General features: G+C 42.7%; 1 protein-coding gene across 1 annotated transcript in view; it reads left to right on the top strand.

Annotated features, from left to right (window-relative positions):
* Positions 1-19,879, top strand: part of MSANTD1 (Myb/SANT DNA binding domain containing 1) — a 31,780-nt gene extending 11,901 nt beyond the window's left edge. Inside the window, exon 4 of the mRNA XM_034772794.1 lies at positions 19,022-19,879. Within this exon, the coding sequence (XP_034628685.1) occupies positions 19,022-19,262 (241 nt within the window). The 3' untranslated portion in view covers positions 19,263-19,879. The remainder of the gene's footprint in view (positions 1-19,021) is intronic.
* Positions 19,880-27,768: the final 7,889 nt, after the last annotated feature.

Here is a 27,768-nt window from a genome sequence, read left to right as displayed (position 1 = left end):
GAGTGGCCCAGACTAGTACTGCAGTGCATATGTATAACAATGTAGGAATTATTACATGTTTCTTAGCTTCATTTTGCCTTGCTCTAGCCATTGCTATTACCTTCAATATGAGTATGAAATTTCAATAGGGTCAACTATTATTAAAATGTGTGTGTGTGAGAGAGAGAGCACGTGCATGCTTTAAAAATGCAAATCAAGTATTTGTTCAGACTTGATGAAATTATCAGTTATGCTTCAGTTTTCCAACAAACATCTTTTAAAGTGCATTGCAGCCACTTTTAAATATAATTAAATAATATGAGGAATGCAAACATGCTTTTCCGTTGTTAACATTTGAATCCCCTGGACAGCATGATTTCAGCCTAAAGCAGTGTTGTAGACACGACTCACATTTCAGACTTCACTGCTCTCAGTTTTCATCCTAAAAATGTGGTGGAAATAAGAACTGATTGCAGTCTTCTGTCTGTCAGAAGAAAATATTAAGTTCATTGTAGAGATCCTTATCGTGAGTCTGTGCAATACAAAGATTTTATGGATAACTGTAAAATTACAGATCAATCACGCAATCATGAAACTGTTGAACTAGAATCAAAACCACACAAACTAGTCTGGATTAATGGGCTTTCAGGCCTACGTTTGAGTAGTTTGAGAGCTGAGGGAGTAGAGCTGAGACTACTTCTTTCAATGAGTTTAGCTGTCCCCAAGCAGCTGATGATTTTAAATGTATTTCCTGTTTGCAAGTATTTACAGAGTAATGTCTGTGAATAGCTCTTGGTCTGTAGCCATATATCAATTCACAAATCATTCTTGTACAATTAGCAGTTCATTGTAAGTATTTGATGTCTGATATTCTTGACTGGATCAGCATAACTCCTGGAATCATGTTTCTTTTGCAAACTCAAAATTTGATTTCTGCAAATATTCTTTAATATAAAATTCATTGTGTCTGCAAACACATCTACCTGTAAATGCAATCACTAGAATATTTGCTAACACAAACAAGGTATTTTAAAAAAAATGTTTAAGGTATTCATCCATCTCGCTTGAGGAAAAACTGCAGGATGTTTGCACCTTGGACTGCCAGCAGCTAAAAGTGATACTTGTGATAGGTATTACAGCCTTTTGTATCTGGGCATAGAATGACCCTCATTTTGTATTAGAAGTATTTCTGGGTGGGTTATAAAAGCATAATGTAAAAGATGCAGCTGTGTGAAAGGGAGTCATGAAAGAAATGGTTACTTATTGAAACTATGGTTCTTTGAGATATGATGCCAACATATATTCCACTTAGGTATGTGCTTGCCCAGCACATTGGAGCAGGATAAATTTGCTTAGCAGTACCCACAGAGGGGCGGCACTTGCATCTTGTGGCCATAACTCCTCCTTTGGCTATGTGATGTAGTGCCGCCATGCCCCTCCCTCAGTTCCTTCTCACCAAACGCCCGGACACAAGACTCCGATGCAGAGGGGATGGAGGGTGGGTCGTGGAATACATATTGGATTCAAAGAACACGTTACAGTAAGTAACGGTTGTTTCTTCTTCAAGTAGATGCAGACATGTATTCCGCTTAGGTGACTCACAAGAAGTATCCCTCGCCCGGAAATAGCGCTCGTAGTCTACCTAAATAAGGACTGCGGGCCCATGGAAGATGTGGTTATGGCGTAATCGTTTTTGAATGTATGTATCAATGACCACACAGCAGCCCTGCAAATGTCAAAAATATGGAAATGTCACTAAGGCATGCTATGGATGTTCCTTGCGCCCTCGTAGAATGAACTCACATCTGCTGAGGGAGCATAGCCGAGGCTATTTCATATGCATTTTTGATGCAGGATGTTATCCATTTGGAGATCATCTGCAAAGAGACCACATGACCCTTTATGCGATCTGCACATGACACAAACAAATGAGGTAAAGCATAAAATGGTCTAGTCCTGTCCAGATAAAAGATGTCCATCACTGGACATCTAAGGTATGGAGATGCTGCTCCTCCAGAGATGAGTGCGGCTTAGAAGAGAACACAGGTAAATATACCATGTGGTTCAAATGAAACTGAGAGACCACTTAAGACAAAAATTGTGAGTGGATCATAGTCACCTTGTCTTTGGAAAATTGTGTATAAGGAGACTCTGCTATAAGAGCCTGCAGCTCTCACACTCTCCTCGCAGAGGTTATCGCTTCCAGGAATGCAGTTTTCTGACACAAAACAGAAAGGGACAAGCCACCAGGGGCACGAGCAGAGATCCCAATAAGGGTGCTAGGACTGCGTTAAGGTTCCCATAGAGTAACTGGCTCTCAGACTGGGTGGATGTAGACAAAGGAGCCCTTTTAAGAATCTTGTTACCATGGCATTGGAGAAGACTGATTTTTTTTTTCCCCCTGAATGGGGGGATGAAATGCCAGTATCGCTGCCAGATGCACTTTTAATGAACTAAACACAAGCAGGTACTCCAAAATGTCCTAGATAGAGGCCAGTATTGGTTGGCTTCGGTTGGCTTAATGACCACACAGAAAATCATTTCCATTTAGCTGGATAGGCCATCCTAGTGGATGCTTTTCTACTGTTAAGGAGGACCTGTTGGACAGCTGCCAAACACTGCTCTTCCTTCTCATTCAGCCATACAGCAGACACACTGTGAGATTCAGGGAGCTGAGTGCAGGATGCAAGGTGTGTGTTTGGTTCTGAGTGAGTAAGTTGGGATGGGGAGGAAGCCGTATGGGAGGCTGAATAGAGTGCGAAAAGGTCGGACAACCAGCACTGTCTTGGCCATGCTGGGGCGATGAGAACGAGCATGGCCTGATCTGCCTTGAGCTTGAGGATGACCTGAGGTATGATCAGGATTGGGGGAAAGGCATATAGGACAGCCAACTGCCAGATGAGGTGGAAAGCATCAGACAGGGAGCTTGTACTTGGGGCCCTCTTAAGAACAGAACAGATGACGTTTCCTGTTGTCCCTTGTAGCAAACAGGTTGATCATTGGGATGCCCCAAGCAGTGAAGATGACCCAAAGGTAATTTGTCTTCAGGGACCATTTGTGACTCAGGGAAAAATACCTATTGAGATGGTCTGCGAGATAATTCTGAACCCCAGGCAAGTGAATGGCTATCAGAGCAATGCTTCCGATGAAGTGGGCATTCACCCACGAAAGCTTGTGCTCCAATACATCTGTTAGTCTTAAAGGTGCCACAGGACTCTGTTGCTTTTTACGGATCCAGACTAACACGGCTACCTCTCTGATACTTATCAGAGCAATATTCTCCTTGATGCAGAACTGCCACAGCATGATCGCCTCTAGGCATAGCAACCCAGAGTGTGCTCCCCTTTGTTTGTTTGTTCACATATTACATCGTGGTGGTATTGTCAGTAAGTATATGAACCACTTGAATCTGTGACACAGGGTATGTCAACAGTACGAGATTAATCCGAATTTATATAATTCGAATTTTGGAAACCGATTGTATAAAGTCAAATGTATGCGGCCACACTAAGCACATTAATTCGGCGGTGTGCGTCCATGCACCAGGGCTAGCGTCGATTTCCGGAGCGTTGCACTGTGGGTAGCTATCCCATAGCTATCCCATAGTTCCCACAGTCTCCCCCGCCCATTGGAATTCTGGGTTGAGATCCCAGTGCCTGATGGGGCAAAAAACATTGTCGCAGGTGGTTCTGGGTACAGCCTCACCCCTCCCTCCATGAAAGCAAAGGCAGACAACCATTTTGCGCCTTTTTTCCTGGGTGAACACTGCAGACTCCATACTACGGCAAGCATGGAGCCTGCTCAGCTCAAGACAGCAGTCATGAACATTGTAAACACCTCGCGCGTTCTCGTGCAGTTTATGCTGAGCCAGGACCAGAAAAACGAGGCAAGGAGGTGGCGACGGCAGCGCAGCGACAAGCGTGATATGGACATGGACATGGACACAGAATTCTCTCAAACTGCGGGCCCCGGTGCTTTGGAGATCATGTTGTAAATAGGGCAGGTTCTATCCGTGGAACACCGATTCTGGGCCCGGGAAACAAGCACAGGCTGGTGGGACCGCATAGTGTTGCAGGTGTGGGATGATTCCCAGTGGCTGCGAAACTTTTGCATGCGTAAGGGCACTTTCATGGAACTTTGTGACTTGCTGTCCCCTGCCCTGAAACGCCAGAATACCAAGATGAGAGCAGCCCTCACAGTTGAGAAGTGAGTGGCAATAGCCCTGTAGAAGTTTGCAACGCCAGACAGCTACCGGTCAGTCGGGAATCAATTTGGAGTGGGCAAATCAACTGTGGGGGCTGCTGTGATGCAAGTAGCCAAAGCAATCACTGCTACGAAAGGTAGTGTCTCTGGGAAATGTGCAGGTCATAGTGGATGGCTTTGCTGCAATAGGATTCCCTAACTGTTGTGGGGCGATAGATGGAACCCATATCCCTATCTTGGCACTGGTGCACCAGGGTACCCAGTACATAAACCACAAGGGGTACCTTTCAATGGTGCTGCAAGCACTTGTGGATCACAAGGGACGTTTCACCAACATCAACGTGGGCTGGCCGGGAAGGGTTCATGACGCTCACGTCTTCAGGAACACTACTCTGTTTAAATGGCTGCAGCAAGGGACTTACTTCCCGGACCAGAAAATAACCGTTGGGGATCTTAAAATGCCAGTAGTTATTCTTGGGGATCCAGCCTACCCCTTAATGCCATGGCTCATGAAGCCATACACAGGCAGCCTGGACAGGAGTCAGGAGCTGTTCAACTACAGGCTAAGCAAGTGCAGAATGGTGGTAGGATGTGCATTTGGCCGTTTAAAAGGTCGCTGGCAATCATTACTGACTCGCTCAGACCTCAGCCAAACCAATATCCCCATTGTTATTTCTGCTTGCTGTGTGTGCCACAATCTCTGTGAAAGTAAGGGGGAGACCTTTATGGCGGGGTGGGAGGCTGAGGCAAATCGCCTGGCTGCTGATTACGCGTGGCCAGACACCAGGGCGATTAGAAGAGCATACCAGGAAGCGCTGTGCATCAGAGAAGCTTTGAAAACCAGTTTCATGACTGGCCAGGCTACAGTGTGAAATTTCTGTTTTTCTCCTTCATGAAAACCTGCCCCCTTTATTGACTCATTCTCTGTAAGGAACCCACCCTCCCCCTTCCCCCCAGCTTGCTTTCAAAGGAAATAAAGTCACTATCATTTAAAAATCATTTATTCTTTATTAATTGATTATAAAAAGAGGGAGAGAACCCGGGTGGGGCTTGGGAGGAGGATCGGTGGGAAGGAAAAGGCCACTAAAAAAAGGTTAAAAAAATGACAGCCTTTTGCTTGGGCTGTCCACTGGGGTAGAATGGGAGGGTGTACAGAGCCTCCCCACCCCGTGTTTTTACACGTCTGGGTGAGGAGGCTATGGAACATGGTGAGGGGGAGGAGGGTTATACAGGGGCTGTAGCAGCACTCTGTTATCCTGCTGCCGTTCCTGAAGCTCCACCAGACGCCGGAGCATGTCTGTTTGCTCATGCAGCAGCCCCAGCGTTGCATCCTGCCTCCTCTGATCTTCCTGCTGCCACCTCTCATCTCGAGCGTCTCTCCTCTCCTCACGTTGGTCCTTTCTGTCCTCACATTGGTCCCTCCTGTCCTCACGTTCACTGGCTTCTTTCCTATACTTTGAAACCGTGTCCTTCCACTCATTCAGATGAGCTCTTTCAATGCGGGTGGATTCCATGATTTCTGCGAACATCTCGTCTTGCGTCTTCTTTTTCCGACGCCTAATCTGAGATAGCCTTCGGGACGGAGGAGGGAGGCTTGAAAAATTTGCAGCTGCTGGAGGGAGGGAAAAAAGGAGAGAATTTTTTAAAAAGATATATTTTGCAGAACAATGCTTATACTCTTTCACGGTGACCAAAACTATTCACATTACATAGCACATGTGATTTCTGTGCAAGGTCGCATTTTGCCTCTTAATATTGAGCGCCTGTGGCTTTGCTGCTAGAGATCACAGACGCAGGTCCGGGCAACAGAATTCGGCTTGCATGCGGCCATGGTAAGCCATTGTCTTTCGGCTTCTGCACCCTCCTTTCCCACATACCAAGCAAAGCCCGTTGAGTGCTGCGGTTTTCCTGTTAACTTTCAGCAGCAGAAAACAAACTAACCCCCCGCAATCCAATTCTCTGGATGATCGCTTTATCTCTCCCCCCACTGCGTGGCTGGTATCAGGGGAGATCCCTGCAGGAACCAAACTAACACCCCCCCACCCCACCATGAATTCTCTGGGATGATTGCTTTACCCCTCCCCCCACCGCGTGGCTGGTATCAGGTATCCCTGCTAGCCAAACGCGAAAAGCTCTGGGCCAATTCCCCCCCCCCCCCCCCCGCGCTTGGCTAACTGCAGGGAAGGATTTCTTTTCAGCCACAGGCAAACAGCCCAGTAGGAACGGCCATCTCTGTCCCCTTAATTAAATTCCCGTATTTCAACCAGGTTACCATGAGCGATATCACTCTCCTGAGGATTACAAAGCGAGATAAAGAACGGATGTTGCTTGAATGCCAGCAAACACCGGGACCACACGCTGCCAGGCTTTGTCATGCAATGATACCAGATCACTTGCTGCAAGCATGGCGTGGTCAAGTGTCCTACCATGGAGGATGGAATAAGGCTGCATTGCCCAGAAACCTTGTGGCAAGGCTTTTGGAGTACCTCCAGGAGAGTTTCATGGAGATGTCCCTGGAGGGTTTCCGCTCCATCCCCAGACACATTAACAGACTTTTCCAGTAGCTGTACTGGCCGTGAATGCATCCCAAGTCCTCAGGGCAAAGTAATCATTAAAAAACGCTTGCTTTTAAAACAAGTTTTATATTTTAAAAGGTAAACTCACCTGAGGTCCCTTCCATGGGGTCATGGTCTTGGATACTGGCTTGGGAGGGTTGGGAGGGTACTTCAGTCAGGCTGAGAAAAAGATCCTGGCTGTTGGGGAGAACGGAGTGCTGGGTGCTCTCCGCAAGCTCATCGTTGTCCTCCTCCTCCTCCTCTTCCCCGTCCGCAGAATCCTCAGGTGTAGCTGACGAGATTATCCCCGCCTCGGAATCCACGGTCAGAGGTGGTGTAGTGGTGGCAGCCCCCCCTAGAACTGCATGCAGCTCGGCGTAGAAGCGGCATGTCCGCGGCTCTGACCCGGAGTGACCGTTTGCCTCCTTTGTTTTTTGATAGGCTTGTCTGAGCTCCTTGACTTTCACGCGGCACTGATCTGAGTCCCTATTGTGGCCTCTCTCCATCATGCCCTTGGAGATTTTTTTCAAAAGTTTTGGCATTTCGTCTTTTCGAACAAAGTTCTGCTAGCACTGAATCCTCTCCCCATATAGCGATCAGATCCAGTACCTCCCGTACGGTCCATGCTGGTGCTCTTTTTAGATTATCGGCCTGCATGGTTACGTGTGCTGATGAGCTCTCTGTGGTCACCTGTGCTCTCCACGCTGGGCAAACAGGAAATAAAATTCTAATGTTCGCGGGGGGGGGGGTTTCCTGTCTACCTGGCCAGTGCATCCGAGTTCAGATTGCTGTCCAAAGCGGTCACAATGGTGCACTGTGGGATAGCTCCCGGAGGCTAATACCATCGAATTGCGGCCACACTAACCCTAATTCGAAATGACAATATCGATTTTGGCACTACTCCGCTCATCGGGGTGGAGTACAAAAATAGATTTTAAGAGCCCTTTATTTCAAAATAAATGGCTTCGTTGTGTGGACTGGTGCAGGGTTAATTCGATTTAATGCTGCTAAATCCGAATTAAAGTCATAGTGTAGACCAGGCCATAGTACCAAAAAGCTTGACACGCATTGTAGATGGTCCAAAGCTCCAGCACAGTTTGGATGTATCTGAGGCCTCCTGCTCCAATCACAGTCCCTGTACTTTGTGACCCCAGGTGCACCCCACAATCCATCAGGGAGGCATCGGTAATAAGTGACTTGGTTGGCAAGGGCAGGACAAAGGGAATGCCTTGGCAAACATTCTCTGGACGCATCCACAATGGCAAGGAGTCCAGGCCCAGTGAAGGAAGATGAACCAGTTAGTCTAGGGGATGAAAAGTAGGAAGGTATACTGTCCTGAGCCACATTTGAAGGGGGCAAAGATGCAACCTTGCAAACTGGATCACCTGCATGAAAGCAGACATGTGGTCCAAGGCCTCAGATACATCCAAACTGTCATGGAAGGCTAACACTGCAGACTAAGGCAAAGATGGTGAATTCTCTGACAATGGTTGGTGGGCAAAAATGTTCTAGATGTCATGGCCTCTAACAGGGCCCCAATAAACTCAATTTTTGAGTGTAGGCTAAGGTTGACTTTCTGGTGTTCAGGATTGAGACCCAGATGGTTGAGAAAGCATAGTGTGGTGCTAACATGATTAAGAACTTTGTCTCTGGATTTGTCTCTCAGTAACCAGTTGTCCAAATGTGAATTCCCTTCTTCCTGAGATATGCCATAACAACAACGACCGTGCATTCAGTAAAAACTTGGGGGCTGAAGAGAGGCCGAATGGAAGCACTGTGTACTCAAAGTGGTGTTCTGCCATAACGAATCAAAAGAACTTTCTGTGGCTCAGCAAAATCATGACATGAAAGTAGTTGTCCTGAAGGTCCAGAGCAGCAAACCAGTCATTCTGAGGCAATGCAGGAAGAATAGTCGATACAGTGACCATTGGGAACTTCATGTACCTGATATATTTGCTGTGAAGGTCAAGGATGGGTATTACCCCTCCCTTGCCTTTGGGTATCAGGAGTAGAAGCCATGACCCCGGTGTTCTGGTGGAACCTCCTCCACTGCTCCCAAAGCCAGCAGAAAATGGACCTGCTCAAGGAACAGTATCCAGGGGGCTCCTGAAGAGGGAGGGGAATCAGGTGTGGAGAGGAACTTAGCATAACCCAATCTGATGGTGCTTAGGAACCAGCTGTCAGTGGTGATCGAGCCCCAAGCATTGTGAAAGTGCACCAGCTTGTCCCCAGTGGGGAGAGATGAGAAGGGAGGAGCAATGACTGGAACAGTGCTCTAGACCAAGGAGTCAAAATGCATGCTTGAAGGGTGCCAGGGGAAGTCATGTGGACTGGCCGAACCCCAAGCCCAACTGATTTCTGATATCTCTCTCTTTCTGGGGTAGTTTGGTGCCTTGGAGGAGGAAAAGGCTGACCAAATGGGCACTGAGGACAATATTGCTGCTGCTGTTGAAGACAATAGTGGTGCCTCTGCACTGTTTTTTAATGTGACTGCTCAGTAATCAGGCAGTCAGATTCTGAGATGCTGGGTTGCCATGGAACAGATTGCTCTGTGATAGTAAATCCAGAGTGAATTGTAGTGGTAGTGGTAGGGCTGCAGACAGGTCTGAAAAACAAGGTTGTCTGGGCCAGGGTCAAAATCATTGTAGCTTGCTGTTGTTGCAACTGTTGGATCGTGCGTGTTATCATGGGAAAAGGAGGGAATGCAAATAGAAGAGCCTTTGGCCACATGTGGGAGAAGATGTCAATTCTCCTGGCCCAAAGATCTCTGCTCCTGCTATAGAAGTTATTTGTATTGATGTTGGAGCTGGATGCAAAGAAATCCCATATTAGTTTCCCAGAAGTCTGGACTATGTGGTTGACCTCCCTCTGGAGGAGACATCACACCCCTTGGGCTGCTCTTCTGTGGTTGAGGTATCTTCCATGGAATTCAGTTTCCTTTTGATATGCATGGTTCGAACTGACAACGTTTCTCTCAGCCTAACTGAAAAAGGTTATGGTTTTCATTTGTAACAAGCGTGACTGTGTGCCCCCTTGTCCATTCATGTATGTCATGGCAGTGGTATTGTCTGTGAATACAAGTATGTGTCTGGAGTTTGAAGTGGGAAGGAGTGCCTGAAGGGCTAGACAAATCACTCGCAGTTCCAAATGATTAATGGTATAATGAGATTCTGTCCCTGACCTTGTACTATGTGTTGGGTTCTGTGAACTCCCATCCCCTCAAACTAGCATCCATCATTATGGTGTCCCTCTTCGGATGTAACCACCATCTGAGGGACCATTTACTGTGGAAGGAAGTCTTACAGAGAGTAGGGGAGCTCAATATGTAGTAGTGTAAACAATTGAAATGAAAATTTGCCCATGAGGGTAGGTATAGCACGAAAACGAATATAGTACTATGTAGTAGTAAGTCCTTCATGCAGGACTGTGGGCTGTGAAGGATCTTGTATGTTTGCTCCATAATCCATGCCTGCCTGTCTCTGGAGAGGAAAGCCCAGAGTGTGGTGTTCAGTAAAACCCCCAGGTGTTCTATGGTCTGTGTAGGGATGATCTGGCTTTTCTTTGGATTGATTATAAACCCATGCTGTTGAAAGGTATGTACTGTCAATTGAGCATCCCTGACTGACTTCTGTAGGGAAGGGACTCTTACAGGATAACATCAAAATGTAGGGATGCCACTATTACCAGCAGGACCCTTCTGAATACTGTAGGGATGGTGGCATCCCAAAAAGAAGGGCATTGTATGGCATGTGCAGAGTGTACAATGCAAATTGGAGGTACTGTCTGTGGGTTGGAAAGATGGGGGTGAGGAGATATGTGCACATCAAGTCCATGGAGGTTAGGAAATTCCCCAGTGTGATGGGTGCCAGGGTGGATTAAGCGGTCTCCTTTTGGACTTGTGAGAGTGAATTGACTTGTTGAGTCTTTAAATCTAGAAGAGCTTCCTGATTATTGAGAGAGAAGAATTCTAGGGCAGAAGGTCCTTCTAAGTTCTACGGCATAACCCTGGAAATGATATGTCTCCCACATTTGTCTGTGGTGGAGGCAAACCAGGTGAGAACAAAAAGAGATAGATGGCCTCACAGGGGAAGGTTGTGGAGCCATTGATTATTCTTAAGAGCATTCATGGAGAAGGTGTGTCAAAATTTATTGGAGCTGGCTTTCCCCCAACTATTCTTAGATAATCTGTTGTGTCTCCAACCATATCTGTATGAAGGTCCATAACCTTGAATGGGCTGCCTAGAGTGAAAAGATGGGTTAAAAACTCTTCTGAGTTTGTTAGGGGAGCTCAATATGATGAGAGGAGGAGGAGACAGATTTTTTTGGTTTGTCCTGTGATTTGGAGCAGGTCTTTCTATTGGTTCCCTGACAAAGTTTTCCCCCGAGGACATGAAAACCGAAACCTGTTCTGTGGAAATAGCTGCCTTCCATGTCAGGGGCCAAATACACCGTCTTGCCACTGCATTGGACACCATTGATCAAGCGGAGAACCTGAAAGCATCTGAAAGCAGAGCATATATTAGAGATTTTCTTTGAGGAGCCCAATCCTTTGGATCTTTTCACTTTTTGGGGAATGTCTGAGAGGATTCAATATAAGCAAGTACTGCTTTGGCAAAAATAGGTGGCTGTTGCTGAGGCATTAAGTGGTGCTGAGGCCACTTCATAGTCTCTGCAGACAACTGATTCCACCTTCTGTCAGTAGGAAGCCCCCTTCGGTGGGGAGGACAGTGTCCTTGATGAGAGTTGACAAGACTGCGTCCATTTTAGGTAAAACCACCAAGAACACTTTTTGACTGGTGGAAGTTATAGATTTTTGCTCTTTTTGTCAGACTCTTTGACTTAGCCAGGTTTTCCCATTCCGCTTTTACAGCCTTAAGGTGTAAGGCCAGGATGAGAATGCAAGTGTCAGTTGTAGAGTTCACTGGAAATTATTTATGGGTATTTTGACTCTTTGACATCCTCCTCATCCTCCTTTTTGGCTGACTATCAAGGAAGATAACCAATAAGGCAATTGCTTTTCTCAGAATAGACTTATAAAACTGTCCAGGGAAAAAGAGTTCCTGGTGATCATCTTGGATTTCTTTCACCTCAGATTCTTTATTATCTGCTTTCTGGTCCCTTTTTTCCACCACCTGGACACCAGGGAGAAGGATGGGGAAATGGATGAAGAGTGGCCTGTATGTTTGTCTCCTTCTGTGCCCATTTCTTCTGTGGGATGAGGGCCCTAAGATGGCTGCTGCTGAGGCTCTGCCAAGAGCCTGTTCTAAAATAGCTGCCTGGCTCCAAAATGGCCACATCAACCCCACTGTAAAGGGAGGAAGGGGCAGTGGTGGAATACTAGTTTCTCTGTGACACTGTTGGTTCTCGGGACCCCTGAGGGTCAGAGGGGGTGCCGCACGGCCTGTGGCAGGTCCCTGGCTATATGCGCTGCCCCTTGTCATGGTGCTTTGTCTGCTGGAGGGGTGACTGGAGCCCCAAAGAGTTACCCTGAGCCAGTTCTGTTGGCTGGAGCTCCTGGATCCTCCATGGTCTGTCCTCCTGGAATGGGACATCTGGTGATGCAGCCAGTCTGCATCAGTGGCCATGGAGTGAGCCCCTGGTGGCCAGGGCACTTTTGTCAATGTTTTGTCTTTCTGGACCACTCGTCTGTCCACAGCTGCCACCATGCTATCCTGTTGGGATGGGCTGGTGGCCTGCTTTCTAATCATGGTATCACCAAGGTTGAGGGTGCAAAAATGAACACTTTCCCTTTTAATATACTTGGCTAAGGGTGCTGAGCACAGGGTACTGATCCCGCCCTTTCCCTTCTTTTTTGCTTTTTCATCCATTGGCAGGAGCTAATTTGAGAGGAGGAGCTTGGAAAAAAGCCACAAATGCCCAGAACCTTGTAGAGTAAATTTAAATGACCTTTAAAAAGCTAGTAACTCCAAACTAAAAGAGTGGAGAGCTGAAGGAAAGAGACCCTAGAATAAAAAGGAAAAAGAAGAAACGATTAATCAGGTTATGGACAGTCTACAGAGGACCTGACTCCTAGGCTACTTTACCTTTGGAACAGAGAAAATTCTGGAGGGGATCTTTAGTGGGAGGAATTATCCGGAGGGTCAACCCAGCCAATCAAAACATCTGCCTCCTACAGTCTGGGGGACTGAAGAACCAATCCCTTGCAGTGAGAATACTGGTGGCTGTTTTATATTCGCTCCAGTGCCAGTGCAATAGTGGAAAATTTCTCTAAATAGTTTGTGTAGAAAAGGCCACGCAAAGCAAGATTTCATGATACATTGGTAACTACAGTTTCTACTATTGCTACTACTAGTAGAGCTGCACCAGTAGTGAATTTTGTCCATAAAATTTGCAAATGTAGATGCAGTCCTAAGTTATCTGTGGCATGTGGTATAATAGGTTCATAACAGTTCTTGTTCCAACTGATTAGGAAAACCATGTGACAGGTTGCATGAAAGCACTAGCTAAGTTTCACTGTAGCGTGGTCAGGACAAAAATGGTAAGAAAAGGTTTCGGTTTTCTGAGGTGGATGTTGTCTTGATTTATACAGGCCTTACCACAGCTTTACACTCTGCTATGGCTGAACAGGAGTTAAACAGTTTGGCCAGCAAGTGTAGAGGTGTTAAAAGATGTGCTCTAGCTAAGAGACCTAAGTTAAAATGTGTTTTGAACTCACTTCTAAATGATTTGGTTTCGTTCTCACTAGTTGGCCAAATAGTGTTAGAATCTGGTTCAGTCAAAAACAATTTAAGCTGTGCTTACCCAGTTGTTAAACTCCAAGGACTGTGTGTGGTCCAAATTATTCTAATTTCAAAGGGTATGTAACCAGTTAATTACATAGGTAGCTATAAATGTGCTGGATGTCCATATGGCAGTTAACCATGTTTTGCTTTTGCCATCAGCCTAGGCTTATAGTCTTCCTGTAACTGTAGCTATTTGACTATGTTGGCTCGTCTTACTTTCTCCCACCAATCTGGGTGATAGGACCTCCCAAATATATTACTCCCTATAGTACTAATGTGCATGCCTTCTGGACACTCTATCCCCTGCTGCAGCAGTATAAGAGGGCTACCCAGATTTCCCCACAATGCAGTATTACAGACCCCATTTAAACAAACATGGTAGATGTGGATGTGCACAAGTTGGGGACACAGTTGTACTGTGAAAAAAGTTGCTCTGTAGACACAACTTGATGGTTTTGAATAACTGTGTCAGATGAGTGACATGGCCTGCTTGTACATACAGTTGTTGTCCTTCATGACCAAAGATGACACAAACCTGCAGTATAAATGGTGCCTATCTCTGGAAGGGGATAAAAAGAGGGAGTTGTTATTGTCATAAGGTATTTTTTTTAAAGCTATATAGATTGACCTCTTTAGAGAAGCCTGAATCCTACCATTCTATCAATTCTCTTGATAATAATTTAAATTGAGAAGGGTGGAGATTCTTATATTTTGACTGACATGAAATGCTGCTAATGACAACTGCTGGATTAAAGTCACTGGCAGTTGCCATGTTGAGAGAGAAGCTATTTGTTTTAGCGGTAGTATGGCAAATAGTGAGCTAAGAAGTGATTTTGTCTTGAGGAATCAACATATCCTATATATCAGCAACAGTTGGGAATGAGCAGCAAGGGAGAGAAGAATTAACTATAGAATTTGGATCCATTCTGATTTTTTTGTATGTCCCTTTCACTAAAGGGACAATGTCGTCTTAATCTATTTAGTTTTTTAAAAATGAATTAAAAGCAGTATTGGGTCCTTGAGTGAAAAATAGCTTGCGTCCGTCCCTAAGTCCTCCCATCAACTTTGGTATTTTTATCCCTGTATGTTTCTATTTTTTAAATGTTTCTCTCTCTCCTGTTGGTTTCTGAAACACACAGAAGCAGGAAAAACTAACTATATTGAAACTATACACAGCTATACACAGAGCTGTCAAATGCACAAAGTAAACTGAAAATAATTTTCTCTTTTTTAGTTAGTTATCTTAAGTGTAACTTGCAACAATAAATGAGTAAAAAATTTCAAACAGGTGTTTTTTAAACCTTTAAACCTTTAAAAACTTTTAAGTTCTCAAAAATAGCTTTTGTGTGGCAGCATTGTCAGCTTCCCAAATATCCTTTAATGCAGCAGAAGGCAGTTGTCTATCTTATGACAATTTTTTAAAATACTGGATTTAATATTCAACTCTCATAATATTAGAAAAAGTGCCAAGATTTACATTTTGATCAGTACAAATATATATTCTCTTTTTTAAAGCAAAAAATAGTTTAAGCTAGATGTGTGCATTTTGTTTGAATTCCTTAGAGTCTGAGATCCTCTTGTAAAAAAAAAAATCTTACATTTGCTGCTGAGCTGTAATGTGACTAACAAGAACAAATGAATTTTCTAGTACTTTGTAGATGAGACAAATATTTGGAATCTCTGTTTTCTTTTAATGGGGCACCTATTGTTATTTGAGTCTTGCTCTGGGGAACTAACAGAACTTGCATTATATTGCAATTACCATAAAACATCTGACAGCCTTATGTAATAGTGTATTCTGCTGACCCCCTCCCTCCCCAAAAAAATCAAACTGCCAACTACACTATAAATAGATTTTATCTGATTGAAAACATATTTTCTATTTGAGGAAGAATTTATATGCCTGATTGTTAAAATAGTGACAAAACACAATTTATAGACTTGTTTATGTCACTGAGGGGCCATCTATATTGCCATTTCTCTCGTATTGGGAGGGGGTTAGGAAGGAACTATTTATAGATTAATAGATTTTAACACCAGGAGGGGTCATTATATCACCTAGTCTGACCTATTGTATAACCCATACCATATAATTTCACTCAGTTATTCCAGTACTGAGCCCAATTACTTGTTTTTATCTAAATCATGTATTCCAGAAAGATGTTCAGTCTTGATTTGAAGACATCAAGAGATAGATAATCCACCATTTTCCTGGTAGTCCGTTCCAATGATTAATCACAAATATTTTTTTCTGAATTTGCCTGGCTTTAACTTCCAGCCACTGGTTCTTGTTATGCCTTTCTGCACTAGAACGAAGAGCCCTTTAGTGCCCAGTATTTTCTCTCCTTGGAGGTACTTATTCATCAGGATCAAGTCACCTCTTTATCTTCCTTTTGATAAACTAACAAGATGTAGCTCTTTTAGGCATTTTGTCCAGCCCACAAATAATTTTTCTGGCTCTTCTCTTTACCCTCTCCAATTTTTCAGCATCTTTTAAAAAATGTGCACACCAAAAATGAACACAATATTCTAGTACGGGTCTCACCAATGCCATACACACAAGTAAAATCACCTTCCTACTCACTACTCCCCTGTTAATACATCCAATGCATTAGCCATTTTTTGCCACAGCATCATCTTTGGAACTCATGTTGAGGAATTTGTCCACTATGAAACCTAAATCTATTTCAGTCACTGTTTTCCAGGATACAGACCCCTATTATGTAGTGCATTCTTCATTCCTAGATGTCTGACCTTGCATTTGGCTGTATTAAAACACAGTTTGTTTGATTGGGCCTACCTTATTAGGAGAACAGATCACTCTAAATGACTGCCCTGTCCTCGTCATTATTTACTATTCTGCCAATCATCATCTCCAAATTTTATCAGCAATTATTTTCTCTATTTCCTTCCAGATCATCATACCAGCAGTTGCTCTTATTCTCCAACTGTATTGCCTCTACAGAGCCACATGCTAGGAGATTTGTGCTTAGCCACATGGTCACAGAAACCTTTTGAGCAGTGATTGGCAGTTGAGAGGCACACACAATTTTCTTGATCCCTATTTTCCATAGACTGAGGATACAAATACCCCTTTCATTCCCCCCCTTAAGTCTCCCAATTTTTCTCCACCTCTTGAAGCACCTTTTTACAAGTAGGTTCTGAAGGAGAATGAACAAGGGGGAAGGTCAGTGTGGTTCTTTGGCGGCAATACATTTGGGGAACAAGAGTTACTGTTTGTCTGTAACCCCCCTTTCTTCTTCATTACCATTGCTGCCGCAAAGCCCCAGTGTAGAAGACTGACTAGCACTGACCATCCAGAGGTGGTGCACTGAAGGGGGATCATTGCTAATTGAGTAACAATTTGAACACTATATACCAAAACCTAGAAACTGCTCTTGATACACCATTGAGCAAATAGTGATTTGTGAAGGTGTGACACACAACCCCCCCACCCAAAAATAAAATAAAATAAAATAAAAAAAAGTAACAGTCCTACAGATTTCAGATAAGGACAAACAGCAGGTGCATGCTATTAAAGATGCTATCTCCCTCGTTGAGGGAGCTCTGACACATCCAGGCAGATGAACATCAGCTAGTTTATAACATGACTGGATGTGTAGTCTTATCCACCTATGTAGCCTTTGTGTTGACTTAACTCATAGATTTTTCTCCAAAGATCAGAAACAGTCTATTTGATTTTCTGAAGAACTTTATTTTGTCTAGTAGTATTTAATTTCTCTTACCACACACTGTGATGGGTTCGATCACAGAAACCCCCTTGGGAGCTGCCACCTGATGTGCCAAGACTACCTCTGCTCCTGTTTTCCCTGCCAGCTCAGGACTCCAGCACCCTGTCTTGCTGAGACAGACTCTCCCATCTGCTCCAACACAGACCCAGGGTCTGAATCACTTGCGCCAAAGCTGCATGTTTACCTGAAAACAGCTCATAGAAGTGTGCTTGTCTTTAGCACTCAGATGCCCAACTCCCAATGGGGTCTAAACCCGGATAAATCCGTTTTACCCTGCATAAAGCTTATGCAGGGCAAACTCATAAATTGTTCACCCTCTATAACACTGATAGAGAGATATGCACAGTTGTTTGCTCCCCCAGGTATTAATACATACTCTGAGTAAATTACTAAATAAAAAGTGATTTTATTAAATACAGACAGTAGGATTTAAGTGGTTCCAAGTAGTAACAGACAGAACAAAGTAAGTCACCAAGCAAACTAAAATAAAATGCGCAAATCTATGCCTAATCAAACTGAATACAGATAATCTCACCCTCAGAGATGCTTCAGTAAGTTTTTTCTCAGACTGGACACCTTCCAGGCCTGGGCACAATTCTTTCCCCTGGTACAGCTCTTGTTGTAGCTCAGGTGATAGCTAGGGGATTCTTCATGATGGCTCCTCTCTCCCCTTGTTCTCTTCCACCCCTTTATATATCTTTTGCATAAGGCGGGAACCCTTTATCCCTCTGGGTTTCCACTCCCCCTCACTGGAAAAGCACCAGGTTAAAGATGGATTCCAGTTCAGGTGACATGATCACGTCACTGCAAGACTTCATTACTCACTTGCCAGCACACACACATACAGGTAAATACAGCCATCTGCAGACAATGGGAGTCATCAAGATTCCAAACCATCCTTAATAGCCCACACTTTACATAATTACAATAGGCCCTCAGAGTTATGTTTTATATTTCTAGTTTTAGATACAAGAGTGGTACATTTCTACAAATAGGATGATCACACTCAGTAGATTATGAGCTTTGTAATGATACCTTACAAGAGACCTTTTGCATGAAGCATATCCCAGTTACATTATGTTCACTTTTTACCATATTTTTCTAAAACTATTCCAGTTACATTATATTTACTTATTATCATGTTTTTATAAAACCATATAGACTGCACAATGTCACACACACCTCCCCATATGGTGGTGGATTTCTGGGTAAACTACAGGCAACAATTTAAAGACTGATTGAGGGACACACAGAGAGTACCGGAAGGGCACGATTTGAGATTTGGCTTACACCACGGTGGGAACAGCCTTATTGGTGCAGAGCTCTGCAGAATCTGTAACAATGGGCTATAATCTTGCCCTAAAGTAGCAGTGCCTGGTGATGAGATGTTTACTGCAGCTATGGAGTTAGAATTCCAAGTCCAGGATAAATATATTTTTAACAAGATGGGTTCTTCAAAGACAGCAACCAACCTCTCACAATAAAACTTTGGTGCTTAAAGGGTAAGAAATATCTGGATAAAAGGCTAATATTCTGCCTTGCATTATGTAAAGTTAAACCCTTGTTAAAAACAAGGAAATTCCTGAGTCTTTTCCAGAAGCTCAGTAGTAACTTTTTCTAAATGATATAACTGTAAAAATGCACTTTCTTAAAGCTATGGTAGGATAAAGTTGTTTTTTATCAGCCCTAGTAGACATAACTTGATCAAGAAAGGGCTATCGAATTTTAGGCCCCAGATATAGTTTAACAGTTGTATGAATTTAATGTTGAAAAAATATTTGTATTTCAGAGCTGAAGAAAGACCAGTTAAGAAAAGAAAGCTTCAAAGCTGTAGTTTCCAAAAGAAGAAACTAAAACTAATGGAAGCCATGTTGGAAGAACAAAAGAAGTTAAGCAGAGCTATGGAAGAAACCTGTAGGGAGGTGCGCAGGATCCTGGATCAGCAAAACATCATTCAAGTTCAAAGCCTGCAGCTACAGGAAAGAATGATGAACCTACTGGAGAAAATGATCTCCAAGTCTAATGTGTAGTTTCCTTTGTGAATGCTGCTTAACTACACTATTTAACAATGTTATAGAAATCCACTATCACACACCTTATGTGTGTGTCTGTTGCCCTTTTCCCATGTTTTCTATGGAAATTAAAATCTTAGTGTAATCCTAGTGAAACAAAGAGAACAGTTAATGCAGGGTGAGAGCTATCCAGGATCTTGTGGAGTTAAGTAATAACAATGAGGAAATTGGTGCAATATATACCTAATTGTAACTATTTTTGTACTGAATGGTTAAGGGACGAGTAGCTCTGGGAAATGAAATTTACTGTACTATTTATGCTAAGGTCAGGTATTCTTTTACAAGCAGCAGTGTTGTGGACTGCTTCATACCAAGGTCTGCAACCTGACCTACTGTGGGAGACTACAGTAGTGTATTTTCCAGACACATTCACTGCATTTCTGACTTTGTCCAAGCCAGACTCAGTTTTGAAACACATGCAGTGATTGTGTGGTGTGAACTGATTCTTGTGAAGAACTAGTTAAGATCACCAAACACCTGTCATTTTAAACTCCATGCAAAAATGAATAATGTTCAAAAATGAAATATTAAATATCTACCCAAATACACTTTTGATAAAAAAAATAAAAACTATATACTGAATACTAAACTGTATTGAAAGTACTTGAAGTTGCTTTTGATATTAAATGTATAATTTTTTTCATTTTTAACTGGAATCTGTTGACTTTATGATCAACGAACAATTAGAAAACTCCGTTTATTCTCTATCATAAAAGAAACATATTGTACTGCGTGTATACTATATATATAGTATATATATAAAATCTCCCTCAAGTGAAATAAAGACAAAGATAACCTTATTTATTATTTGCTGGGCAGATAGTGTGCTTGGGATAGTGCAAAATAGTGGAAGATATTGCTACTGCCCCAAGGAGTTTTCATTCTAAAACACAATACAGAGATCTAATACCCTGAGTGACCCAAATATATGGCTATCTCAGTGTGGCAGAACATTTATTTTTAATAACACTTTTCCAGAACAATCTCTCTTGTTGGTGAAATAATTTTTATATAGTACATGGAAGTAGTACGTTATAAGGAGTAGTTTAAATGAAGGGAGAGTGGTCAACATTAATATACCACAAGAGGCAGCTGAAACCTTAAAGGATAGTATAGAAGTAATCAAGTTGAAGTACTAGCAGCATTATTGTTGTCTTTATTTATAGAGTATTTCATTAAAAATCACCTTGAACAAATAACTCAGATCTAGATTAACTGAACTGCTGATGTGCTATCTCTTTGAGAAACAAATATTTCTACTGTCAGGTTAACGTTGCTCCTGCTGTATTTGTGAAGCAAGAGTTGCCCATCTAAGGGCTGATTAGACTCAAGAGTATTCTTATTAATGGCTACAGACCAGAATTCTCAAATAGTGCTTTGCATATATATAATAGTACTTGGTTTCAGAGTAGCAGCCGGGTTAGTCTGTATCCGCAAAAAGAACAGGAGTACTTGTGGCACCTTAGAGACTAACAAATTTATTTGAGCATAAACCTTCGTGGGCTACAGCCTACTTCATCGGATGCATAGAATGGAACACACAGAAAGAAGATATTTATACATACAGAGAACATGAAAAGGTGGAAGTAGCCATACCAAGTGTAAGAGGCCAATCAATTGAGATGAACTGTCATCAGCAGGAGAAAAAAAACTTTTGAAGTGATAATCGAGATGACCCATAGAAGGTGTGAGGATAACTTAACATGGGGAAATAGATTCAATTAGTGTAATGACTCAACCATTCCCAGTCTCTGTTTAAACCTAAGTTAATTGTATCTAATTTTTATATTAATTCAAGTTCAGGAGTCTCTTTGAAGTCTGTTTGTGAAGTTTTTTTGTTGCAAAATTGCCACCTTCAAGTCTGTCACTGAGTGGTTAGAGAGGTTGAAGTGTTCTCCCACTGGTTTTTGAATGTTATGATTCCTGATGTCAGATTTGTGTCCATTTATTCTTTTGCATAGAGATTGTCCAGTTTGGCCAATGTATATGGCAGAGAGGTATTGCTGGCACATGATGGCATATATCACGTTAGTAGATGTGCAGGTGAACGAGCCCTTGATGGCGTGGCTGATGTGATTAGGTCCTATGATGGTGTCACTTGAATAGATATGTGGACAGAGTTGGCATTGGGCTTTGTTGCAAGGATAGGTTGGTGTTTATGTTGTATGGTGTGCGGTTGCTGGTGAGTATTAGATTCTGTAAGCTGTCTGTAAGCGAGGACTGGCCTGTCTCTCAAGATCTGTGAGAGTGAGGGATAATCTTTCAGGATAGGTTGTAGATCTTTGATGATGTGCTGGAGAGGTTTTAGTTGGGGGCTGAAGGTGACGGCTAGTGGCGTTCTGTTATTTTCTTTGTTGGGCCTGTCCTGTAGTAGGTGACTTCTGGGTACTCTTTTGGCTCTGTCAATCTGTTTTTTCACTTCAGCAGGTGGGTACTGTAGTTTTAAGAATGCTTGATAGAGATCTTGTAGGTGTTTATCTCTATCCGAGGGATTGGAGCAAATGCGGTTGTATCTTAGAGCTTGGCTGTAGACAATGGATCGTGTGGTGTGTCCTGGATGGAAGCTGGAGGCATGTAGGTACGTATAGCGGTCAGTAGGTTTCCGGTATAGGGTGGTGTTTATATGACCATCGTATATGTATAAATATATATGTATATTTATACCTACCATCTGTATTTATAAATATCTTCTGTCTGTGTGTTCCATTCTATGCATCCAATGAAGTAGACTGTAGCCCACGAAAGCTTATGCTCAAATAAATTTGTTAGTCTCTAAAGTGCTACAAGTACTCCTGTTCTTTTTGCATAATAGTGCTTGTCATCCAAGCATTTCAAAGCACTTGACATTTAATTTAACCCTCAGAACACCTCTGTGATGTAGATAATATTGATCATGTACACAGGTTAAATATAAGGAAACTATTGTTCATATACCCATGTTAAATACAGAGAAACTAGAGATACATTGCTATTTTTAGCATTGTATTATTCCAGCTACCTCCCTTTTGCTAGAGCCTCTACCATAGGAAAACACTCACAGCAGGAAGAGGATCTGGCAGTTCCCCGCTGCTAGCATCTGTCTCTGCGGTAGTACTCCTGGGGGAATTCTGAGCAAAAATTAAAAATTCTGTGCACAATATTTTTAAATTCTGCAAAATTCTGCATATTTTATTTGTCAAAATAACGCAATATAATCACGCCAGTTTCAATTATTTTGGTAATGTATTTAATCTACAATACCCTGGATGGAGAATGGCAGTGGGGAGCACTGGAGGAAATCCCCAGACCCCCTTTGTCTTAATAGTAATGTAGCTAGGTTTGACTATTTATTTCTAGTTATTAGTCAATAAATATAAGCAACCATATGCTCAGTATGCATATCATAGGCAACTGAAGAGCAAGTGAGGGCTGAGGCATCAAACTCGCAATTTTTATTGGCTATTGACCATCTTCAGAAAGGTCAGTAGTAAACTGTTCATGAAGCACATTTTGATAGGAAAATGTTTCAGTTCAAAAATTTCGACCGGTTCTAAGCACTAAAGCATCACAAGCTTATAAATGCCTACTGTCATTTATAATAGGGCCCTTTACATCACTCTGGCAATGTAAAGGGGCCTTAAAACTTTTACACCTGTTTTATGCTCCTGGGGGAATTGATGGAAACAATTCACTAACAACAATGGGAACAACTAAGCAGGCAGGCTGCAACATTATGCTCTGCCTGAGGGGACAGAGCCTGCCTCATGCCTACCTCCAAATACCCCAAAGCACTGCCCCTCCACACCAAGCATGCTGCAATAGCAAGCCAGAGGGACAGCCTCTTTTGTTCACTCATTCACATGCCTGAGCAGCCTCACCCACCCCGATGGTGATTAACGTTTCCCCATGCCCAGTTCCCTCCCATGCTGATTTATGTCTCTGCCGGCTGCTCTGGTCTGCCTGGGAGGAGCAAGTGACTGCTCTTGTGGCTTCTCTTTGCTTCCCCTGAGAAGTCTTTTTTTTTATTGTTGTGGGGAAGCAAAGAAATCTGTGGACGACATGAATTCTGCACCTGCGCAGTGATGCAGAATGTCTCCAGGAGTAGCTGCAGGGAAAGGCTGTGCCAGCTTCTGGCTGCTTGAATCTTTCCCTGCTGGCTTCCTGCTTTGCCAGCTCCCTACTGCTGGCACTTTCCCCTGCTGTAGGGAAAGACTCTGGCTGGGGGAGGCAGTTGGGAAAGCCCACTGCCTCTCCTCTCCCAGCAGTGGGGAGCTGCTGAAACTTTTCACTGATACAAGTAGCTACACACCACTGTGTGGACACAGCTTGCTTTTCATAGACCTTACATGTCACTGCCATCAGTGTGTAATGTAGCTGTAGCCTAAGGGTATGTCTACACAGCAGCTGGGAGGATTCTTCCCAGCATGAGTAGTCAGACATGCTAGTTCTGCTCAAACTAGTATGCTAAAATTAGCAGTGTGACCATGGTGACACAGGCTGTGCCTCAGGCTAGCTGAGTACAAACTCACCTTACCTCCTGGGTATGTCCTCAAGTGGCTAGCCCAAGCCACTGCCAATGCCACCGCAACCACACTGCTGTTTTCAGGGTGATCACTCAACCAGAACTAGCGTGTTTGTCTATCTGGGCTGGGAAGCATCCTCCCACCTACGGTGTAAACATACCCTAAGTCATAGATAGTTTGTCCTAGGGCCTAGGCCATAGCTAGTGGCAGGACCTGTGCCATTTTCCAATTTATTCACTAGACTACATCCCCTCTCTGAATTTATCTTTGAAGTTGTTTGTATAGTCTGTATTATTTAGCATAAAGCTAGCTGTGCTACTGCTCTTTCTATATACATATATACCTATTGATATCTTTCTGATACCAACACCCTGTGAGATGAAGATATACTAATGCTTACTTCAAAGATATATTTGGTCAGTGTAATGTATTAGTTCATATTAGTTTATTGTATTTTTGAGCACTTTGTTTTTGGCAAAATTATAATTGGCCTTGGATGCATAACCACTCTGGTTCCATCCCTGGCCAAACTTTAAGTGGGCCGATGCATTCAGACAATACTTTCTGGCAAATTTAGATAATTTCACTTTGGTACCTATTGCTTTTGCTATTATTAAAGAAACTCCCATCTCACTCCACAACAGAAGCAATAACACTTATAATTTTATTTAAAGAAGCTGTTTGAACCTTAAAATAATTAAATTCCATCACTTGGCAACAACAGGCCCAGCACATCTTTGAACTTTGTGCAGTAAACTGCATAGCCCCCATCCTGACTTATATGCTGTTTGACTTTTACCTCCATAGTTATACTGGAAGGTTTTACTCTGTCACTAAGAAGTAGGTTTTCTCATTCAAAAAGAAGCTACTTTTTAAGTCGTTTAATTTAGTTAACAAACAGCCTAATCTTCCTCTGAGACACATTCATACTCAGTCCAAATTCCTTTGTGCTTAATCTGTGCCACACTGGCTGGTGTCTCCCTCAGTTTAAGAAATTATTTTAAAACTGCTGATTTAGGGTTTGTCTACACTGCAGTCATCGGTTATAAATGTAGCTTGAGTGTACATACCTGAGCTAGCTTTCATCTAGCTATCTCAGGTATCAGAAGAGTGAAGCCATGGCCTGGAACCCTAGGCAATCAGCATGGACTTGCCACATGAGTAAAGCAAGCTGTCACTTCTTCTGGTATCCAAACTAGTTAGATTAAAGCTATCTTGGGTATGTCAGCATGAGCTGCCATCACACTCTGTCTGCAAATGTAGACATTCCCTAAGTAAACAGAAAGCACAATGTGATGGTGATAAATTCTAACCTTGGGTGTATGCGCATAGGGATAACACACAGCCTTGTTTTAATTTCTCCAATTTTGTTTTCAAATGTAAGATCAAATTTCACACCCTTATGTGAGTTGGCTGCAGGTAAAGATTGTTTATCTTTTGAGATATTCAGGTTTCAGAGTGGTAGTCGTGTTAGTCTGTATCAGCAAAAACGAGGAGTCCTTGTGGCACCTTAGAGACTAACAAATTTATTTGGGCATAAGCTTTCGTGGGCTAAATTATAACTTGAACACCTTGTTCTGGTAGTCTTTGCAAGATTGAGATATTGCTTCTTATCTGTGCACATATGTGATTTAAAGGAAAGAAAACTGTGTGCATGGTGGTGGAAGAGAAGTTAAAGAAGGCTAAGGGGAGACATGAGCAAGTGAGAGACTTGGAGACAAGTAAGAAAATAAGGAGAAAGGAATGGTGAAGGAAGGAGAGACTGAAAGAGAACATAGCAGAAGGACGGAGCAAACAAAAACTAATAAGGAGAGAAAGGGAGGGAGGGAAAACTAGACTTAGAAACAACAAAATGGAGAAAGACACCCAGATACAATGTTGAAGGAGAGAAAATGAGTAACAAGAAATAAAAGAACAAATGCAAGACAAATTCAGTACGTTAACATTTATTTTATGCAGCCCTATTTTGAAATGTTAGTCAAATAATTAATGGTATACACAAAGTGATATTACTATTTTTATTAGAGAAGACTCTAAGCATGGCAGCACAAGAATTTTTTACCCCAAAAAGATGTTAGGTAATTTTTTCCCAGCCCTGCTTATAACAGGATTCCATTGTAAGTAGAAAAGATTTTCCTATGTTGATAATAGCAATTAGAGAGACAAGGTAGGTGAGGTAATATCTTTTATTGAACCAATTTATGTTGATGAGATTAGAGTGTCAAGCTTTTGAGCGTACCCAGAACTCTTCCTCTCTTGTTTTTGCTCATGTACACAGAGCCTAGAACTTTAAAAAAGGAAAAAACAAAACATTTCCTTGTAGTGTCTCCCAATCAAGTTAATAGTAATATGGGCAAATGGAAACCTTATCTTCTCTTCCAAGCCCTCTGCTCCCTCCTTTCTCCGTAACTACTGATAGTACCATCATCCTCAAAAACATTCATCTTTGATTCTGTTTTCTAGCCCCACAAATCCAGGTTATTTACAAGTCTTGCCATTTCTTCCTCCACAATATTTCTGAGGATTCTTTTTCTGTTTACATAGCTAAAACTCTTATTCAGGTTCTCATCTAGATTCCCTGGCCTACCTTTTACCCACCTTGTTGTGGTTCTCTGGATGCACAGGAAACTGTTGATTTGTTTCTTTGTTTCCTTGTGTGGGTATCGTAGTTTTGGGCATTCTCAACAGAGCCAGACGTGTACCCAGAAACCTCCTGCTACAAGACAGGCCCAAAAAAGAAACCAACAGAACCCCACTGGTCATCACCTACAGTCCTCAGCTTAAACCTCTCCAACGCATCATCAGTGATCTACAACCCATCCTGGGCAATGATCCCTCACTTTCACAGACCTTGGGAGGCAGGCAAGTCCTCGCCAACAGACAACCCGCCAACCTTAAGCATATTCTCACCAGCAACCACGCATCGCACCATAACAACTCTAACTCAGGAACCAACCCATGCAACAAACCTCAATGCCAACTCTGCCCACATATCTACACCAGCAACACCATCACAGGACCTAACCAGATCAGCTACAACATCACCGGCTCATTCACCTGCATGTCCACCAATGTTATATAAGCCATCATGTGCCAGCAATGCCCCTCTGCTATGTACATTGGCCAAACTGGACAGTCACTACGCAAGAGGATAAATGGACACAAGTCAGATATCAGGAATGGCAATATACAAAAACCTGTAGGAGAACACTTCAACCTCCCTGGCCACACAATAGCAGATGTAAAGGTAGCCATCTTACAGCAAAAAAACTTCAGGACCAGACTCCAAAGAGGAAACTGCTGAGCTCCAGTTCATTTGCAAATTTGACACCATCAGATCAGGATTAAACAAAGACTGTGAATGACTATCCAACTACAGAAGCAGTTTCTCCTCCCTTGGTGTTCACACCTCAACTGCTAGCAGAGCACCTCACCCTTCCTGATTGAACTAACCTCGTTATCTCCATACTGATTTATACCTGCCTCTGGAAATTTCCATTACTTGCATCTGAAGAAGTGAGGTTCTTACCCACGAAAGCCTATGCTCCCAAAACTTCTGTTAGTCTTAAAGGTGCCACAGGACCCTCTGTTGCTTTTCACAGATTCAGACTGACATGGCTACCCCTCTGATAATGAGAAATTCTAAGTGTGTTTATTAACAAAAGTGAAAATGTATCCAAATTAGCTACAGATGGCTAATTTCTAAAGACAGATTCTCAACTTCCTTTAGGTCAGATTTTGAACCATCTTAAAATTGTTGTTTTAATGGAGAATGTGGTCTGAATTCTAAATCCATTTCTCTAAATCAGTCACTCTGTGCTGCAAATTTTTTAAATAGATAATAAGACTCCTGTGTGAGAAGGTCCTATAGTATTTGTTAACAGGCGATATTCAAAATGGAATAGAATTATGTTAAAACTAAGTTATGGACATCTACAAGCTCAATTTTTAAATGCATGAAG

This window comes from Trachemys scripta, chromosome 5 (genome assembly GCF_013100865.1).
Source record: "Trachemys scripta elegans isolate TJP31775 chromosome 5, CAS_Tse_1.0, whole genome shotgun sequence".
Lineage (NCBI taxonomy): Eukaryota > Metazoa > Chordata > Testudines > Emydidae > Trachemys > Trachemys scripta.
This window is presented reverse-complemented; position numbering and strand designations above follow the sequence as displayed.